At 54.1% G+C, this 20,190-nt stretch overlaps 1 protein-coding gene and 1 non-coding gene across 6 annotated transcripts in view; one reads left to right on the top strand and one right to left on the bottom strand.

Moving 5' to 3' along the window:
* Nucleotides 1-1,943: 1,943 nt before the first annotated feature.
* Nucleotides 1,944-20,190, bottom strand: part of KAZN (kazrin, periplakin interacting protein) — a 992,786-nt gene continuing 974,539 nt past the window's right edge. For 4 of the 5 annotated variants that reach the window (XM_032495235.1, XM_032495236.1, XM_032495237.1 and 1 more), the window contains 7 exons: nucleotides 19,967-20,172; nucleotides 19,393-19,511; nucleotides 11,907-12,138; nucleotides 10,295-10,396; nucleotides 9,682-9,848; nucleotides 7,334-7,448; nucleotides 1,944-5,549 (listed from right to left, as the gene is read on the bottom strand). In XM_032495235.1, the coding sequence (XP_032351126.1) occupies nucleotides 5,385-5,549; nucleotides 7,334-7,448; nucleotides 9,682-9,848; nucleotides 10,295-10,396; nucleotides 11,907-12,138; nucleotides 19,393-19,511; nucleotides 19,967-20,172 (1,106 nt within the window). In that variant the 3' untranslated portion in view covers nucleotides 1,944-5,384. Of the gene's footprint in view, nucleotides 5,550-7,333; nucleotides 7,449-9,681; nucleotides 9,849-10,294; nucleotides 10,397-11,906; nucleotides 12,139-19,392; nucleotides 19,512-19,966; nucleotides 20,173-20,190 lie in introns of those variants that run through there. The other variant, XR_004325348.1, reaches the window with a different exon arrangement.
* On the top strand, nucleotides 15,430-15,501 carry TRNAA-CGC. Its single transcript has one exon. It is a non-coding gene; the product is annotated as a tRNA-Ala (tRNA).

Below are 20,190 nucleotides of genomic sequence, written 5' to 3'. Positions count from 1 at the left end.
TTTTGCCGCAGTTGTGGAATCCTCTTCCCTTTCCTCTTAATCTGCTGAACTCTCGCCCCAGCCTCACTTCCTCTTAAGCATTGAATCCCTATAAGATGAGCTCGCTGATTACCAGCTCCCCCTGCTCTCAGGACCGGTCACAGTTATAATTTCACATTGCTCAGGAGTATTTGATATATGCCTCTCTTCCCCGCTGGATGGGGAGCTCCGTGCGGGCAGAGGCTGGGCGGGATCTCACTCCCACTGCATCCTCAGCACTGAGCTCAGAGTCAGTCTGCCTGGAATGTTCTTCCCCCTGGTCTTTGAGGGCTGGCTCCTTCTCAGAACTTAACGTCTCAGCTCAAAAGTCCTCTGGGACCCCCCCACCCCTCCATCACTCTTCTCACTTAGCACGTCTGAACTCAGTCATCCCGTCACGGATGAGTTTCTTGCCTTCCTTAGCTGGGTTACATAAGTTTTGCCACTATGTCTCCAGCACCAGGAATGGGCCTTGGCCTCCACGAGGTTCGCTGACTCAGTATGTGTGGTCAACCTGCTGAAACAGGCCATCCCCAGGCCTGTCTCACGGTGTCTTCTCACTCTTCCAAATCCTCCAATCCTCCATGTTCAATGCACACTTCCCGAGCATTCACCCCCTGCCTGACCTTGGCAATCAGCTAGGAGTTGGGCTGGGTTCCTGTCCCAGGAGAAGCGTACAGCCTGGTTCACCAGAGCGGGGTTCCATCAAGGCCTGTCAAACACCTGGGTGGAGCCCTCTGACCAGCCCCTGCCTCCTGCGATTTGGGCTTTGCCAGGAGGGCCCCACTCTCTGCCATGATCTTGCTACTCAGTGTGTGTGTCTCTGGACCAGCAGCACAACCTGGGAGTGTGCTAGAAATGCTGAGTCTCAGGCCCCGTCCCAGACCTCCGGAGTCAGCATCTTCATTCCAAAAGCACCTGTCCCTCCCGGGCGCGTGTTAACGTCTGAGATGTGCTGTGCTAGGACGGCTGTGATTCCACCGCTGCTGTGGACCGAATGTCTGCATCCTCCCAAAGTTCATATGTGAAAACCCCTAACCCCCAGTGTGATGGTATTAGATGGGCCTCGAGAGTTGATTGGGTCACGAGGTGGGGCCCTCCCGATGGGATCAGTGCCCTTGTAAGAAGAGACTCCGGAGGGCGCCCTTCCTCTCTCTCTGCCTCCACTCTGCGAGGACGCAATGAGAAGGCAGCCGAGAGCTCTCACTGAGGACTGGATTGGCTGGCAGCCGGGTCCTGGGCTTCCCAGCCTTTGGAACGTGAGGAATGAATGTCTGCTGTGTAAGCCCCCCCCCCCCCCGGGATTATGTTGTAGCAGCACAAGCTGCCTGGGACGACGACCACCGATGATCTATTAATGTAAATACCCCGGGAGGAGTGACACAATGAAACACATGATGCTAAGGGAGGGGTGACTAAAGGAGGGAATTCCTTCCCGGGACAGGAGGCAGCGCTCTGACATGGGCAGCGAGTGCTAGGCTTTTCCAGCAGGAAAGAACGCCCCTGAACTCCATTTTGAGTGAAGCCACCTGGCAAGGCAAGTCCTGTGCTGAAGGTGGGGGTTGAGGATGGGGTCACCAACATTACCAGGGTGTGGGGTGCACAGTGGGGAGGAACAAGCCTGGGATTTGGAGACAGATGACTAAGTTTGGGTCCCTGTAACTTCTTAGCTTTATGGAGCTAGGTAAGCCCCTCAGAGCTTTCCAGCCTCAGTTTCTCCATCTATGAAATGGGTTAATACTCTCCCCTCTCAAGGAAGCTGTTGGAGAGAGGAAGGTATAGTTCAGTGGAAGAGTGTCTGCTTAGCACGCACAAGGTTCTGGGTTCAATCCCCAGTACCTCCATTAAAGAAACTCCAGTTACCCGCCCCCCAAAACAAGCCGTTGGGAAAACTGAGAACCCAGAGAAAAAGGCCACCTCATCAGTGAAGCGTTGTGTAGTAGTGTTTATTGTTACAGTGTTAAAATTCACTCTTGGGAAGACCTTCGGGGCCATGACCAGCAGCTAAAGGTCGGTAACATCATCTCTGCTCGCGGACAACCCATTTCCTTTGCAGCCGCAACCTTCCCAGGGTGTTAGGGCTCAGGAAATTCTCAACAGCCAACAGCAGGGAGTAATGTTAGTGTCAGGAGATGCTATTTCCCACACGCCTTCTTCTAGCCACTCACCTGCCAGGAGACTGCTGGAGCCTTGAAGGGCAGAGCGGAAGTGATGGTGCCCAGCGGGTTTTGGCGGGACAGGGGAGAGCTAGGCTTAGAGCAGTACAGGGTGCTGGTGCCCCTGCCGTGAACACTCAAGTAACATCTTGCCAAACCGTCCCGTTCTGCCAGACACAGCCCAGTCCAGTGACCTCAGGATTTGGGGTCACTGTTCTGAGGCCCCTCCTGCTGGCTGGGCTGTGTGGAGTCCCCTTCCCCTCGGCTTCATCTGATCCAGGTTCTCCCGTGGCTTCCCCCTGCCTCCTGCAGTCTGGGGTCCGATGACTGCAAAGCTGAGGCAGATTTCTGGGAGAAAGGCTCTGCTCAGCCAAGGACAAAGGGGCCTTTCAGAGGCATCGGGGGTCAGGAAGTTGAGTCCACCTGGCAGGTGCCTTCTGATGGCTCTGTCCCGCAGCTTCTGGGCGGAGTAGGGGGTGTCTCTGCCTACCCTGGTTCTCTCCAACCTCTGACACCAACGACCTCTTTTTAAGGAGCCAGCATCCCTGGGCATAGGCAACAACACCTCTCAGAGAAACACATATAGTTCCCAGGTCCAGATGCCATGTTACCCTTTAAGGACCAAGACCACTATTCAGGCCATTTAGACAGGATGTGGCAATGGCAAGTCACTGTTCTGTGGGTGGCCACTCTGCCAGCCTTTGTTAACCAGCTACCAGGTCCTCTCTGCCAAGTCTCTCTGCACCCTCTGCTCTTCCTGCCTGTTCTTGAAGCAGAGTTGACATTCAGGAATTTTTTTTCCCAGCAGACAAAGCTCACCTGATTTAACTCTGTGTGGAGGTTTTTAATTTATCAGCCAGCCCATCCTCATGTTGAAAAGCCAGCTCCAAATACTCCCCTGGCTGCCAGGGATACAGAGCATCAGGGAGGAATCTGCTGTCAGGGCATCATTTGGACCAAAAGGTACAACTGAGGTTGCCTGCATTGCCCCAGGCCTGCCGCCCTAATGCTGCGAATGTTTTGGGCAATGAATGCCACCCCTGCCAATGACCACCCTCCATTGTCCACTTACCCATCTTGTCCCCAGTGGGGCTGAGTCGGGGAACAGTTCATCGGTTTCAGATAATCAGACCAGCATTCAGGCACCTGTCTGTCTGCTATTCCCACTCCCGACACGGGGATCACTGCCCTCTGGGTTTGCTGCTTCCCCGAGAGGCAGATCCTGGGGTCCTGGGTCACCCAGCCTGGAGACTGGCTCGGGAGTGACCTGTGGGTCAGGGGAGAGGGAGGTTTTAACTCCCCTCTCCGGGCCGCGGGGTTCTGCAGCCTCAGGCCCCATGCATGTCACTAAATGTCATACAGGTACTGGATTTGGAACTTCAGCAAAGCCAATCAGGTTCCAGAACTCGGCCTGTCAGGCCCTGGAATCAGAAGTGTTTCCCTGGGAGGCCAAACATTCAGCCAAAAGGGAGCCTCAACCGGCCCACCTACCAGGCATTCGGTTTCCAGGGTAGGAAAGGCTGTGATTGTGTTCAAGTTAGAGAGAGAAAAAAAAAAAAAAAAAAAAAAAAAAAAAAGCCCACGGCCTTGGGCCTCAGGGAGGAGTCGTTTCAAGTTCATCCAGCCTTGGTCTGTGCTTTTTTCGTGAGGGGAAATAATTCATTGCGTTGAAGAAGAGGTGCTTTGCTGGTTCTCGGAGGCTGACACCTGTCGAGTTTTGGAAATTCAAACCTCTCGTGGACTGTTGGTGCAAAAGGCTTCAATGGGGTCGAGCATCATGGTTCCAGCAAGTGATTTGCTTTGAAAACCGAAGTGTAAGTAGGACCCAATTCCTTCTGTCCTTCCCTAATCGTTCCTCAGCATCGAGGTCAATGAACTCAAGCCTGAACATGTGCAAACTGGTTTTCAAGGGTTGTGCACATGGGATTTTCCCCTTTTTGGGGGGTCAAGTCCTCCTGGGGGCTCTAGAGAGTCTGAACAACAAAATTCCTTGTGCTCCTTTTGCACACGGCTCCAACCCAAACAGCCGGAGAGAACCAGTTCACTATCAGTTCCATGCTGTAAATGGGAAATTAGACACCCTCCCTGGACCCCGTAACTTCCCACCTGTCTCCTGAGAGGTTACAAAGTGTTACAGACATTAGCAAGTGTTAATCCTCACAACATCCCCAGGAGGGAGCCCGAAGTATTGTAGATGAAGATGCTGAGCCACAGAGAGGTGAGGCCACTGGGAAGAAGCCACACAGGAAAAGAGCAGCCGAGGGAAGAAGAGGGCTGGGGGTCCTCTCCTCCACGACCTGTGAGATTCCGCTCAGTTATGGCATCGGCAGCACACCTGTGTGTCAGGTGACAGAGGTGTCACAACAAGGATTGTTGGGTTAACAATGACAAGCACTTCCCTGCTCTCAATCCCAAACCCATTGGCACACTTGGTGTCACCGACCTAACTCAGGACACCTGCATTTCCTGGGAATGTTGCTGCCCAGCCCCGCCCCCACAGGGATCACCGCCTGCCTCCACCCAGTGTGGCCGCTCCTGAAGGATGTGTGTAAGTAGCCCTTCAACATGTCCACCCCCATGTGACACACGGCTTTTGGGGTGGGAGGGAATGGCCTTCCCATTTCGCATTCTCCCAAGAGAGACACAGTGACCCAAGTCAGAAGCCACGTCCTCCCTCAGTCATGGGTGGGGGGCATGTGTACTGGGGCCGAGACGTCCACCAGGCCGGCCAGAAGGGCGCACGTGGTGACCAGTCAGCCTCAGGCTTTGCTAGCTCCTGGCGCTGTCACTACCCGGCTCCGTACGTCTGGTTGGAGTCCCACTTGCTCCTCCTGGGAGGGTGTTTTGGGGGACTATGTGCCTTTTCCCACCGTGGCAGCTCAGTTCAAGGCCCCCGGGGCCACTTGGACTGCTCAGTGGCTGAGTCGTTCTGAGATGGAGCCTCGATTCCGCAGGGGCTGGGCGCCCCCGCAGGTCCTCTGCGCCAGTCTCCTTCCAGCGAGCAGGGAAGTCCGCGGCCCGCTCAGGGCAGGCAGGCTGGTGCCTCCTCGTTCCTCGGTGCTCCCATCCAAAGTGACAGCGGTCTGTTGGGGTTTGCCCAGGACTAGGGGAGCACCCTCAGTCCAAGGTCACTATGTACAGTGGCGGCGATCTCTGGCTGCTCTTCTGCCCTGGGTCCCTCCATGCTGGGTCTGGTGCAGCATCGGTTCCTTACACGTTGGTGACCTCCAGGCCGTTGTAGCCTTCCAGATGGCACTGCTCTGGCCTGCCCTGGGAGTCATCGTCTCCACAATCTTCATTTTGAAGGGAGCCGTAGTCATCGTGGAAATCGGGGTCTTTGCTGCTGAAGCCCCTTCCTATCTTTCCCAGGGGCAGCTGTGAAGAGAGGGATGAGAACAAAGGACAGGGAGAAGAGAAAAAAGAATCGAATATTCTTGGATCTGGGAAATGCGGGCTCTCCAATTTGAACTGCTGTGTGACTTTGAGTAGCTCACCTAACCACTCTGTGCTCCTCCTATTTAGGAATAATATTCCACTGCTCAGGGAGACTGAGAAGATTTTGTGAGTTAACATCGGGAGAGAGCTTTGTGTTCCTAACTGGAAGGAACCAGTTGGTTACCAAGGGTGAAAACAAATACAGTCTTTCTGATTATCCATGAAAGTCTGTCACCTTCCTCCTCAGCAGGGAGAGAGGTGAGAATTGGTGTGGGCATGAGGTCTGGCTGCATTCCCAGATCAAGAAGAACTACTCCACCACCACTTGGTGTGGCAGAGAGAGTGTGGGTTTTGGAGACTCGCAAACTGGGGTTTGAATCCATGCTCTGCCATTTCCCAGCTGTGTGACTTTGGACAAGTGACTTGCCCTCTCTGAGCTCAGTTTTCTCAGCTACAAAATGGGATTAATACTTCCTTTCTCCCATGGTAGCTCACAGAGAAAAAAATGTGACAATGAATATATATATATGTTCATGTATAACTGAAAAATTGTGCTCTACACTGGAATTTGACACAACATTGTAAAATGATCATAAATCAATAAAAAATGGTAAAAAAAAAAACCAAAAAACAAAAAACCTTCCTTTCTCCCAGAGTTGTTATGAAGAGTAGAAACCCCACCTGTGGAGCACACGACATGGCAAGGTAGTTGTCGTTACTATGCAGAGTGGGCCCTCAAGGAGTATTTATCTCTTATCATGAACAGATCTCCGCCATGGTAGCCGTGACAGTGCTTTGTAATTCTTTATCTGACTGCCTTTCTTTCCAGATCAGTGTTTCTCAACCTTCTTTTCATTATTGCCCCTCTTAAAAAGAAGACGTTTTAGACACTTTCCCCCTAATCGCACTCCTACTGTGAAATGTCCATACCACAGGGAGGCCATCCATCTGTTTATGTACCACGTGTGTACCTGCGCTTTATGCATAAAAAGAGGAAGGTTTTTTTGTGTACTATCCACCCCCTGAACCAACTTTGACCCCTTTTGGGGGTATGTCACCCCCAATGGGGACACATATTCTAGACCAAGAGGTCTAGGTACCGGGGGTGATTCATTCATGATTATCCCCCAGGCTCGGGATGTGCCTAGAATGCAGTTAGTCCCCAAAAAGGCCTGTGGAATGACTGGAAGAATTTTTGAATTACCCAGTTCCGCCACCTGTGTCTACACACCTCCATCGGAACCTGTGCCGCCCTGAGCCTCCACGGTCAGACCCAACTGCCCGTGTTTTCATGCACCAGAGGCGCATCCACTGCTCTCGGTCTGGTCCCTGGAGCCGGTGACTCTCAGAGGTTGGGGTGGGTTGGAACCCTCTGCAGGGCACTCGGGGCCCCCTTGCCCCGAAGGCCCTTGTGTCAGGAGGCCCAAATGGGCCCCAGAATCTGCATGTGAAGCAGCCGCCCAGGTGAGTCTGACATGGGCAGGTGAGACCTGCACTTTGAGATACACTAAGCCTCGTGGGGCCTTTGTCACTGCGTCTTAACCACCATGCAGGTCCCTTGAAGGTGGCTTCTGGGGCCTCTCTCCTGTGCACCTGTGACCTGGCCCATTGGCTCCCCATCCGCAAGCCAAGACAGAAGCTGGGAGAGGGCAACGGGGGCACAGACAACAAAAAGTCCTTTCCGAGGCTGCGGGACTCCCAGGTGAATGCATTGGGCGACCTACCCGGCCAGCCTTGTATTTGATCCCACCGCTGTTCTCCTCCTTCCCCGCCCGGGTGACGCTGGAGGCCCTCCCAGGGGGCGTTCCGAATCGCTCAGCCTCCCGGATGCCTGTGGAGCTGGGGAGAGACCCACTTTGAGCCAGTAGTGGGGGGCGGTCAGCTGCTGCCACCCAGAGACACTCCCTCTCGCTCACTCCCTCACTTTGGTAACAGTGACCGTAAGTGCGGTTTACTGAGTACCTCCTCTGTGCCACCACCCCTAGAGGTCAGGCTGTCATGCCTGCCCTGCTGATGGGGAAAAGGGGCACAGAGAGGTTAAGCAATCTGCCCAGGGTTACACAGCAGGCAGTGCCAGAGCCAAGACCTGAGCCCCAGTGTCAGAGACTCCAAAGTCTCTCTTAACCACCCGCTCCAGTGTGCTGCAAACCCCATCAGGAAAGGGAAGACCTGATGGGGGAACCCCCACATTTTAACTAATTAGGTGTGGCTTGAGAAGCATCAGGAAAGCTTCCCCCACTGACCTGTTGCCTGAAGTTACCCCCATGACTCCCTTCTTTGCATAGAAGCATCGAAAGCTTCTGTTAGATTAGGATTTGGTAAACTACAGCCTGTGGGCCGAACCCAGCCGGCTGACTGATTTTGTAAACAGTTTTATTGGAACTCAGTCCATTCGTTTGCACGTTGTCTGTGGTTGCTTCCTTGCGATCACGGCAGAGGTGTCTACTTTTGACGTGGACTCTGTGGCTCCCTGGCCTGTGGTGGAAAAAGTCTGCCAGCCCCTGTGTTAGATCTCAGTGCTGCGACGCACAGGGCACGGCGTTGGGGCAAGAAGCTGGTTCAGAACCAGGAGATCTGAACTTAGTTCTCCCAGCTGCCTTCCTTCTGTTCTAGATTTTGGGCAAATCACTGCATCCCTGGGGCTCCCGTCTTTCTCTCTTTGCCTGCAGGGTGGACCCCAGCAATGACAGCGGTTTCTGCACCTTCTCGGTCAGCCTCGCCAATCACGAGATGCTTATGTCGATATCTTTCTTGGGGCTTTAGTGGCTTTGAAATCCTGGCTCTGCTCTTCATTGGCTGCATGACCGTGAGCAAGTCACTTAATTTCTGAGAACTTGGGTGTCTGTATCTGAGAGATGGGGATCATTTTAGAGCCAACCTTGGGAAGGGACTGTGAGAGTTAGTTAAAAAGTGCTTTGGAGCTTAGCTGGCGTCCAAGAAATGGCTAGGGTGATCATAACTCACATTCATGGTTAAAACATATTACGAAGGAAAGGGCTCTGGCTGACAGGCGGTCAGGAGCTGTGAGCCTCAGCTCAGGCCACCGCGGAGGTGGAAACATGAAGAGAATGAACCTTCTAACATCTTTTATGCTGTGTCAGAGAAGCTCTGCTTCTTCCAGAGCAAATTTTGCTGAGAAAGTTCAAGGGAGGGGAGGGTGGCGTGCAGGGACAGCAGGGCTGCTGGGTGGCAGAGGAAACTGAGTTCTAGATCCACAGGGGCCGGGGCTTCCTCACAACAGGGAGGATCTTGCTCCGTGGAAGGTCGGGAAATGAGGTCTTCACGGATGCCTGCCCTCTCTCCTCCACCTGGGGAGGGACTCCTTGGGTCTAGTGGGGAAGCTGTTTGTGCAGAAGCTACGAAAATCTACACTCACACAGCCAGCTCTGAATGCGGTATTGTGTGAAGTGCATTCAATCCCCCTGACTCACGGACAGGAGCTGTTGGATGAGCTTGGGAGAACCCCAGAACCCCTTCTCTTGTTTTTACTGAAAAGGAAATGGGAGTCCAGACAGGATGTGTGTCTCATCCAAGGATACACCTCCACTCGGATTCCCTCTGCTCATCAGCCCGCATCCAGCGTGGCGGGCCCATTTCATCTGTCCAGGTGTTTACCCTCTGGCCACTTCTCAGATGGGGAGCCCAGGGCAGGTGGGCTGACACATCTGCTCACCTGGATGGTAAACACCACTAACATGCCCATCCCTGTCTCCAAACCTTTGTCCCACAGTTAGCCCTGCCTGGAATGGCCATCTCAGTCTCTCAGGCCAGTGCAAACCCTCCCCACCCTCACCTGGCTTTCCTCACACACATGCTGGTCACTCTCCTTTCTCTAAATGTCCAGTTTAACCACACACGTTCTTCAAAGCCTGACTGCCCCCCACCTCTTTCTAGTCTGTGATTCAGTCAGGCTAAAGCACTTTGATTCTCTGAGCCTCAGTTTTCTGATCTGTAAAAGGAGACCACTGTGTTACGAAAGAACAAGTGGGACCCAGCAAAAAAGGGGCCAGGATGGGAAGTCAGGACCATCAGTGTCCCAAGCCCTGGGCTGCCGCCAGCAGCCCGCACTCACTTGGCCGGGTGGAAGATGGCGCTCATCTCCTCCGCCAGGTGTCTCCGGAGGATGTGCTTCCCGCTGGGGATGCCCAGGGCTGTGGCCATGGCCTCAGCGTTGAACGTGGGTTCCAGCACCAGCACGGCGCCGTGGACGCCACTGTTGGTCAGGTTGTCTGCGTACTCCTGAGGGCAAGGCACAAGGGTGGTAAGCTGGCGGGGGTGGTGCTTGGTCCCCTGGGGACCAGTTAGTTTACTACTGAGGGGGAACCCCGCCGCCACTCTTTTAGGGCCATGAGAGCCACGACCGGATATTGTGTCACTGACATACCCCGACCTCGGCAGGCAGCCATAAACACCTGTTCAGTGAGAAGATGGATGTGGATTCAACCCCACACTTGCTTCAGACAGCGAGGGTGGCTCAGCACCCCACCCCCACTGCGAGATGGGGTGCTGCTGTGGGGGCAGGGGGGAGGAGGTCCCTCCTCCTGAGTGACAGGAGGCAGGGTATTCTTGCCAACCTGGGCAACGACGCCCCAGCCCGCACAGAAACGGATACTGATTTGCACACAGACACGCATGGGATTGGCACATGCCCACGAGGCACCCCCACCCCCGCCACCACCCCTCACCTTCAGGTCAATGTCTCGCACCCACTTGAGCACCCGCTGGTTGGTCCAGACCACGGGGTCTATGTTCTGTGTCTCACAGCGGGCCCGGCGCTCCTGGAGGGCCTGGTGCAGGGGGAGAAAGGGGGTCAGCTGGGGGGACGAGGGAGCACGCCAGGGTCGCACGGGGAGCCAGGGTCCGTGGTGCTGGCGGGGACCTCAGCCTGCCGATGCGGGGGGTCCTGGCTGGGCCATCCACGGCTGCTCAAGCTACATCAATCTGTGGCTCGACCTTTCATTCTGGGAAATGGGGAGAAGCCTGCTTCCTGGAGTGAAGGAGCCAGGAGGCAGAGACACCGGTGCCTGGAGGGTGGGGCCGGGTGGGACCCACGGCAGCTGCCTACTTTGTGTATCCCAGCCCCCCTGCCTTGGACTAGGAGCTCAGTGCATATTTGTTGAGGGGCGCCCCCCAGCGAGGCCTATTCTGTGTGGAGCTGAATCCCCCCAGGTCCACCCAGCCTCTGGGGGGCAGCGACTGTCACTCTGGGACAAAACCTCCCCCATGGCCACCTGCAGAGGGGTCAGTGTGGAGTGCTTTCACAGGCCTCCTTGGGGACAAAGGGTTCCCGGGCCCACAATTCCTCCAGCGTGCCCTGAGCAGCCCGCAGCCCCCACGCCCATTTCTACATGTCACTGTCATGATCTTCCCACATATCTGCCTCCTGCACCAGAGGGCTCCCTGGGACCAGGGCCCGTGTCCTCATCACTTCCTGGGCCCAGAGCTCTGTGTTGGGTGTTTGAGAAGGCCACGAAGCCCCTCTTCCGTCTGTCTCCTCCCGACCCTGAATTGCTTGTGCTTTGAGAGGGCTCTAAGAAAAGTAAGCTGTCTGGACTCAGCCCCATGGAACCCAGCACCCCAGGGCCCCTCCCTAGGGGGACTGTTTGGGGACATGTGCCAGTAGGTCTTGGGGGAGCTGAAGCAGATGCCCCGGGCTCTCTGGCTTGGCAGCACTCAGAACAAGGAGTCCAAACTCTGTAACATAGCCCACAGTCCCCTCCTTATCTCTCAGCATCCCTGTTCACTCGCCCACCTCAAACGCAACACGGGAGCAACACAGGACTCTCAGTTCTGAGGCCACAGATCTGTCCCCTGGCCTTACTCTTATGCTGTTCCCTCAGTGGAATGCTTTTCCCCTCATACCTTCTATTGACTGATCCCTGGACTTCCTCCTTCAGGTCTCAGATTAGCTGTCACTATCTCTGGGAAGGCTTTCTGATCTCTGGAAGCTTTTCCTCTGGGTTTCCATAAAACCCTGGGCTTTATGGGACAACCTTCCTTGGTGTTGTGGCCACCAGCTTCTTTGTGGTTCCCCATGATAAGCAGTGGGTCCTTGGAAGATGAGCGTTCCCTGTTTCCCCTGAATTGAGTGCAGGATCTGGCCCATACCCAAGAAGCAGTTGTTGGAAGAAGGGAGGGAAAGAGGAAGGGATGGAGGGAGGGAGGGAGGGAGGGAGGGAGGAGCGGGCAGAAGGAGGCATGGATGGGCAGATGAGCAGATGACTGGGTGGTAGGACAGTGGATGCAGAGGGGGAGCAGGGCTGTGGAGGGGCCCCTCCCCCATGCCCTGGTTCTCACCTCCCTGCTGAAGTTCACTTGGTACAGCAGCTCGATCCCCAGCAGGATGCTGACCTGGTGGAACTTCTTGGACACGTTCAGATGCTTCTCCAGGTCCCGCTTCATCAAGGAGTTCAGCATCCGCCCGTCAACCAGGTGGTTCTGGAAGGCCTGGGAGTACTGGGACAGGCCGATGTCATTCAGCCAGGCCTTGGCCACCCAGTGATGGTCCAGGTCAGCGGCTTTGGACAGGCTGGTGAGGAGAGGCACAGCCAGAGAGAGGGATGGGGTGGGGGAGGGGGCAGAAACAGAGGGACCGGGAGCAATGGGCAGGGGTGGGCAGAGAAGGAGAGAGAGAGGCAAAACCAAAGGGTGGGCAGAGGACCAAGAAAGTCACAGATAGACAGGAACAGGGAGGGAGCGGAGACAGGAAGAGTGAGAGAGAGCAGAGATGGGGAGACGTGGATGCAGGGAGTGGAGAGGAGAAGACAGGAAGAGACACAGGGACAAGGAGAGAGACAGAGACACCGAGAGACAGAGGGAGAGACAGAAATGGAGAGCGAGTCCCAAAGAACAGAAAAGGGATCAACAGACGGAGGGAACAGGAAAAGAGAAGAGACCGCATTCAGACACACCAAGAGTGGAAAGGGACAATGACAGAGCTGCAGGGACGTATGCAGCAGGAGGCAGCACCTCTGGGGCCCCTGGCATCCCCACCTGAGGCCCGCAAAGACTTCATCTGGCCTGTCTCTCCTCGGACTTTGCCCAGAGTCACACAGTGGTAAGTCTTAGAGTCAGAATTGACCCCATGTTTTGCTTATTCCAAGTCCTCTTCTCACTGCCATGTCTCAGATTTCTCTGTATCCCACACAGAACTGATCCCAGTGCTATGCACGTATTGGGTGCTCAATGAGTGCGTCTCAAATGGACAGAAGGTGGGTGCTCCTGGGTGGGGGGGGAGGTCTCCTCAGGTGTCATTCCCCTGCTCGCCACAGGGTGGCAGCCTCGCAGACGGAGTGAGGACAGCGCCTCCCACCTGCAGAGGACTTCAAGAAATAGCAGGTATGGGAGCCTCCCCAGGGGGACCATGACAGGATCCTGATGTGAAAGGGAAATGGTGGACTAACAGAGAGACGCCTGCCGCCCTCCTCCCCAGGCCTGGGATCAGGGCCAGCAGAGGGAGAACCCCTCACCCACCCCCCAGCCTGGGTGGGGTGGAAGCAGTGAGGCGGCTTGCCCTACTGGCCACCACGCTGGAAAACTGGGTGGGATTTTCAACCTCACCTGACTCAGCTTCCTCCTTTCTACTCTCCACCACTCACTCCAGGCACCACTGTCTCCCCCTGGACTGGTCTCCTTGCCTCTGGGGCCTCTCCCATTCCTTCCGCAGGACAGAGCTAGCCGATCCCGCCTCCCTCCTACTGGTCTCCTAGGAGGCTCCTCCTCCTCCTCGCGGTCTTTCCTTCATTCCAAGAATGTGTATTGAGCAGCTACTCAGCTCCATGCCAGGGGTAGATGTTGCCTTAAAGTGGGTACATCTTCCCTCGCAACCCCTTCCCTTCCCCACCCCCATACACTCCTGTCTCTGGCCAACAGCCATTTCCAAGGCTCTGCATCACTGCTGTAAAGGGAGACTCGAAATCCACACCTCCCGTCTCTCCTCTCTTCTGAGTCCCAGATTCTAACTAGCTGCCCTCTTGGCATCTCCTCCTGTCACAGGCATCTCAGATTTAACAGGCTCCAAATGAAACGCTGGTCCCCTCCCTCAGCACTTTCCCACCCCTGATGGTCACCCATCTCCCCGTCCTCACCTGCCCTGCCTCGCCTCTCCCCTCCTCCTCCCCCTCCATCTATCCATCACTCTGGTCAGTGCGCCTGACCCCCTTGTCTCCTTTTCTGGGTTCAAGTCAAGGCCACCTCTGGCAGAGATTTCCGTTAACTACCTCCCTGACTGCCCCCACCACACCCCTTTGCCCCTTCTAGTCCACTTTCCCCATGGCTGCCAGATGGCCTTTCAAATACATCAGTCAGATCATGTCACTCCTCTGCTTAAAGCCCTCACTTAGAGGAAACTTGAACGCAGATTACTAAGTGAAAGAAGCCAATCTGAAAAGGCTACGTGCTGTATGATATTCTGGAAAAGGCAAAGCTATGGAGACGCAAAAAGTTCCATGTTTTCCAGGGTTTGGGTGAGGCGGCGATGAGTAGGTGAAGCACAGAGGATTTTTAGGGCAGTGAAACTGTTCAGTATATAACATTGTAATGACGGATGATTTACATTAAATGTTTGCCCAAATCCACAGAATAGACACCAAGAGTGAACCCTAATGTAAGGTAAGGACTTTGGATGACTATGATGTGTCAATGTAGGTTCAATGGAAGCCAATGTTCCACCTGCTGGGGGATACTGATAATGGAGGCTGTGCACGTGTGAAGGCAGGAGGGATGTGGGAAATCTCTGTAGCTTCTCAGTTTTGCTGTGAAACTAACACTGCTCTAAAAAATAAAGTCTTTAAAAATGAGGGAGGAAACAAAGACTTTTTAAACAAGCAAAATTGAAAGAATTTATTATCAGAAGAATGAACTACAAGAAATGTAAAAGGAACTTCTTCAAGAGGAAAGAAAATAATAACCATATGGAAATTTGGACTACGTAAGGGAGCAAAGAAAACTCCTAAAACTCAACAACAACCAAAACCCCCCAGAAACCACCTGATTCAGAAATGGGCAGAAGACTTGAATAGATATTTTCTCCAAAGAAGATATAAGAATGGCCAATGGACCCATGAAAAGGTGTTCAACATCACTAATCATTAGGGAAATGCAAATCAAAACTACAATAAAATACCACTTCATACCTATTGGGATGGCCACTATCAAAAAACAAAACAAAACAAAACAAAAAAAACCCGAAACAGAGAACAAGTGTTGTTGGCAAGGATGTGGAGAAATTGGAACTGTGCATTGTTGGTGAGAACATACAATGTTACAGCTGCTGTGGAAAATTAGTACAGTGGTTCCTCAGAAAATTAAAAATAGAGTTACCATATAATTCAGCAAAGCCACTTCTGAGTCTATACCCAAAAGAATTGAATTCAGGGTCTTGAAGGGATTTTTTTTGTACACCCGTGTTCACAATAGCTAAAACATTGACGTAACCCAAGTGTTCATTGGTGGATGAATTGATAATCAAAATGTGCTATATCTATACAATGGAATATTATTCAGCCTTCAAAAGGAAGGAGATTCTGACACCTGCTACAACATGGGTGAATCTTGAGGACACTATGCTAAGTAAAATAAGCCAGTCACAAAAAGACAAATACTGTGTGATTCCACTTACATGAGGTACTCAGAGGTACTCAAATTCATATAGACAAAGTAGAGTGGTGGCCATTATACTTGGGGGAGGGGAGAATGGAGAGTCACATTTAGTTTTACAAGATGAAAAGGGTTATTGGGATGGATGGTGGTAATGGTTGCACAACAGCGTGAATGTACTTGATAGCACTGAACTGCACACTTAAAAATGCTTAATGGGAGGGAAGGTATAGCTCAGTGGAAGAGCGCATGCTTCGCATGTGTGAGGTCCTGGGTTCAATCCCCAGAACCTCCATCTAAAAAAAAATAATTAAAAAAAACTAATCCCCACCCCCGCAAAGAAACTAACAATAACAAAGAAGTCTAGCTCATAAGCCAGTAGTGGGAACACTCAATTAATAAAGGGTCAGTAAAAGAGGGAAAAAAGAACAGAGCAGGTTGAAATAAAACAAGAAACCTCTCCTGTGGCTCCCCTTTGCAGGAATAAAACCAGAAGTCCTTGGAGGGGCCTCACAGGGTCCAGGCTCCCATACCCACCGGGCTCAGGTTTTGGGGGTGCTTCCCGGATGCACTGAGTTCTTTGATCCTTGGGTGGTGAGGGTCTGCCCTCCTTCCACCGCACCCACTTCCTTCCAGCCCCACCCAGGCTCTCTTCTCACCCCCAGGTCTCTCCTCTCCACATGCAGGGGCTTGCTCTGACTATGCTGTCTGAACTCGCTCCCCTGACCTGCTGCTCTGCCTCTGGAAATTTCCTTTAAGGCGCTAATCACACACGGAACTTTAAAAATGAATTCTCTGAGTCAGCCTAGTGTTCAATGCAGAGCAGACATGTCATCGGAAGAAGGACTGAGGGAAGGAAGGGTGGGCTCCTGGCTTCACTCTCGTCCCCTCCCCCTGCCTCTCAGCCACCCAGAATCACAGGGTCTCCCCACTTCCTTGTCTCCAGGCCTCCCACCCAGCCTCCTTACCTCCTTAACTCCTGCAGGACTCTGCTGAGATACCGTTCCCCCAAACCCCTCTGGGACCCGGTGCCAGATCAGGACTCCCCTGGTGCCCAGAGCCTCTCCGGGGTCCTGGCACTCGTCACACTGGATAACTGCTGCTCATCTGGCCAGCTGCCCACCAGACCATCAGCTCCCGGAGGGCAGGACCAGGTGCAGCACATCCACGAAGGCCCAGGCTCCCCACCTGGCTCAGAGTTAATGCCCAACACCTTCTGTTTTATAATCCGATGCACAGAAGGCAGAGCGAGGCTGGGTGAGTGGGGCACTGATTCCAGTCCTCTTGGAGGCGGCCCAGCACCCAGCTTCTGAGCTGGAACCTTCTGGCCCAAAGACAGGCTCCCTTCTAGGATGAGAAGGTCCTGGGCCGAGTCCCCCTTGCTGCCCATCTAGGGCTGGCTCCAGCCTTCTCACTTTAGAGGAACACTTCCCAGGCCCAGCCAATCACTGCTCTGGGAGCTGGAGCTGAATCAGATGCCACTGGGCCAGGATTGTCACTGGTGGAAACCAGAAGACTTCTCTCCCGTCTGAAGGAAGGATTTACTCAGCAAATCAATGGTGCAACCAGACGGTGGGTGGGGAGTGGGGGATGGGAGGGGGCCCCTTGCTGAACTGACTTGAGAGAGGCCCGTTTATAATCAGCCGTCTCCATCTGCAGGCTGATAATTAATACACTCCTGCCCTTCCAAACGGTTCTCTTTTCATTAAAGTTGTCCCCATGGGGCCTCAGCTTGGCAACACTTTCCCAGCTGTTGGTTTGAGCGATCGTAAGCATGGAAGTTGAACACAACAGCATGATTTTAAAAGTAATTCAAACAGTTCATAAAATTTGACACTGCCCCACTCCCCAAACTGGGACTGGATTCGACTTTGAAATCTGAATTTCGGCACAGCATCTTGATGTCCTCTGGGTCATTATCCAGCACAGAAAACACGACTCCATTCTGGCTGGATCTCCCTTAGATCCGAGACCTTGCACCTCTATGTCCCAGTTTCCTCCTCTGTAAAATGGGGTTATTTCTGCTTGCTTCGTGGAGTTGTGTGGACTCAAAGAGATAAGAGAAGGTAAAACCCCTATCACAGGATCTGGGACGCATTCAGTGTTTCACAAATGTCAGTAGCTAATTACAGAAGACATCGTTAATGTTTTTAACACAAAGGCAGCTTGGGGTAATGGAAAGGGAATTGATGTCAAAGTCAGATGCTTTGTACTGTGACTTTGCACCCATTATTTCTCTGGGCTTCACTTTCTCCATCTTTAAAATGGGGGTAAGAATGTCTATCCCGCATTGATGTCGTGATGGTTAAATAAAATCATGCCCGTAAAGTTAACAGGTGATGGGTTGGCAGGGGTTGGTGGATTTTGTTGTCAGTATTTAAGGGGAACCAGGCCCAGAGAGGGCAAGGTCATGCCCCGAGTCACACAGGATGTGTTCTCGATGATGACCTCACCGGGGTTCTTACCCTAGAGTTCACAGACCCCTCAAAGTTCCATGGGTGGGTCAGAGGGTTCCAGAATGCAAAGTTGTAAGGATCTGTATATTTCTTTTGGGGCAAGTTTCAGAAGTTTTTATTACATTCTCAAAGAGGACATGATCTCTCAAAGTTAAGGATCCTCTGTCTTAATTTAACCCCCTTCACTTACAGGTAAGGAGACTGAGTTGCAGAGAAGGCAAGTTCACAGGGCAACTTAGAGGCTGGCCAGGACCCCACAGGGAACAAAGCCCTCAAACGAAGGCCCCTCGCTGCTCCAGGAAGCCCTAGGGGGCGGTCCGTGGTTTTTAGTCTTGCTTACAGCTCTCATAATTGTTTGAGATCTGTTCACATCTGGCTGCTGAGTTGAATCCATCCCTTTCCAGGTGCCGGGAGGTTCTCAGGGTTCATCCGAGTTTGGGGGGAACTTGGGCAGCGTTCCCACATTTTTGAGAGGTGAGGCAGGCAGCCGCACCCTGTTCAAGTAACAATGACCATGTTGGAATGAGACAGGGTGGGAGGCGCTTCTAGTTTGGGGATTCGGGGAGGGCCCTGGGTCGGGGTGGGTGGTGAGTGTGAGGTGTTTGTGGGACCCGCAGGAGGGGAAGCTCGTCAGGGGAGGGGTACACGCTGGTACCCTGTGCTCCCCTCCCCCGCCCCATCTCCCCACTCCTCTGACCCTCCCCACCAGCCCTGTCTTCTAGGAGGGCCCTGACCTGCTGATAAGGCCCAGGGCCTTCCTGCCGTGAGTCGCTGCCTGAGTGTCTGATCTCACCTCACCTCTATTTCCTCCCACCTCAGAATCACAAGGAATCAGGCCAAAGGCCCTCTTGGGACACCCAGGAGTTTGCTTTTCCTATTTCTAAACCAGCCCAACTTTCCACTCCTTGCCCCTCCGCCTTTTTTTTTTTAATCCACAAAGCTGCTTATGCAAATAGCACACACCACCAGGTTTGATTAATTAACTGCACAAAAATGATGGGGAAACCAGTGAAGGAGATAATTATGCAAAACAGAAAGTGTAAGATTTACCATTAGTTTTCTTCCCCCTCCGCACTCTGAGGACTGGGGGCAAGGGTCCTCCCTTTTCCCCTCTAGAGCTGCTTGGTGAATGAGGGGCTCCCCAAGAAGTCCTGCTCACAAAGGTCAGGAGCAGGGCAGGCAGCGCGTAGGGCGTATGAGCAGTGGGGGTGGGGCGGCTCACTGTGGACACACCTGCCGGGGGCCCTCCAGCCATCCTCAGATGTGCTTGCTGATAGAAACCCCCTCCCGCCTGGCTCCAAATCGTGCCCACTTCTTCTCTGTCCGGGTCTGCTTTTCCCTGCGTTATGCTGTCTTTCCACACCCTGAAATGGTAAGAGCTGGGGTTTGAGGTGGCAGTAGACAGAACAGATATTTTGGCCAGTTCCCAGGTGCACTCGGGCCAGCCCACCTTCGGAGGCAGAGGCGTTCTGGGGGGGCCCGTGTAGTCCCCTGACGCCCTCATTGGGGAGATCATAGAGCATTGAGGGGCCTCATTTACTGTCTTCTCCATCTTTCTATGGGGAAGGCTGGCCCTGAGTGGGACTGGGCTGTGACCCGGACCCTGCCTAGTGACTTCCTGGGACCTGGCCCTCCTCACGCCTGGCCCAGCCTACAGTAAGCACTTCCCCCCACCTGTGTGACACCAAGTTCCGGGTGCCTTCTTCCCCCTCCCCAGGCGCGTGGCTCACCTCCTGCCGGCCTCGGCGTCGCGGTAGTCCTCGATGGCCAGCCGCAGCTTGCGCCGGTGCAGGGAGCTGCAGACCCCCAGCCCCAGCTCCAGGTCCTCGTCGCTCAGGCTCAGCAGCACCTGCTCCCGGGAGGTGGGGACTGAGCTCCGGAAGGGAGGCTTGGGGATGGGCACCTGAGGCCTCCGGGGCTGCTGCTGGCTGGGCTGCCTCTCCCCGTCTGTCTCCCCGCCGCCCGGCCCCCCGCAGTCAGGGCCCAGCACCAAGGACACCTCCGCAGCCGCGTGGCCTGGGCGCTGCTGCCCCACGAGGCGGTGGAATCCCCGCTGGTCCAGTGCCCGCTCCCTTCAGCCAGGTAAACGAAGGTTAGTCCCATTTTAAAGATGAGACAGCTGAGGCTCAGAAGGGACATGTTGAGGAGATGTGACGATGTACTGGGGACACTGGAGCCTGAACCCGGTTCAGCCAGCTCCTCAATTAGGGCTCCTCTAACCCCGGGGATGGGGTGGGGGAGGGGCTGGTGAGACTCACGGGCGGGCGAGGGGGGCATTCCCACGGGGGCCCGGAGGTGCCCTACCTTCCCACTCTTCACGTTCTCCGCACAGGCCTTGACGTACATGGGCATGGCCATGACCACCTCCAGCCAGGCCTGGACGGTACCGGCCTTCCAGTGGGACATGGGCGTGGTCCTGACCAGCTCCACCTGCTGCAGCCGGTCCACCTGCTCCTCGCTCTCCGACAGGCTGAGGCTCTGGCGCGTGGGGCTGCACTGGCTGTCCGAGTCTGCAACACACAAGCAGG

Source organism: Camelus ferus, chromosome 13 (genome assembly GCF_009834535.1).
Source record: "Camelus ferus isolate YT-003-E chromosome 13, BCGSAC_Cfer_1.0, whole genome shotgun sequence".
In the NCBI taxonomy this organism is placed as follows: Eukaryota; Metazoa; Chordata; class Mammalia; order Artiodactyla; family Camelidae; genus Camelus; species Camelus ferus.
Note: the sequence above shows the minus strand (reverse complement) of the source record. Positions and strands in the feature narration are given on the sequence as shown.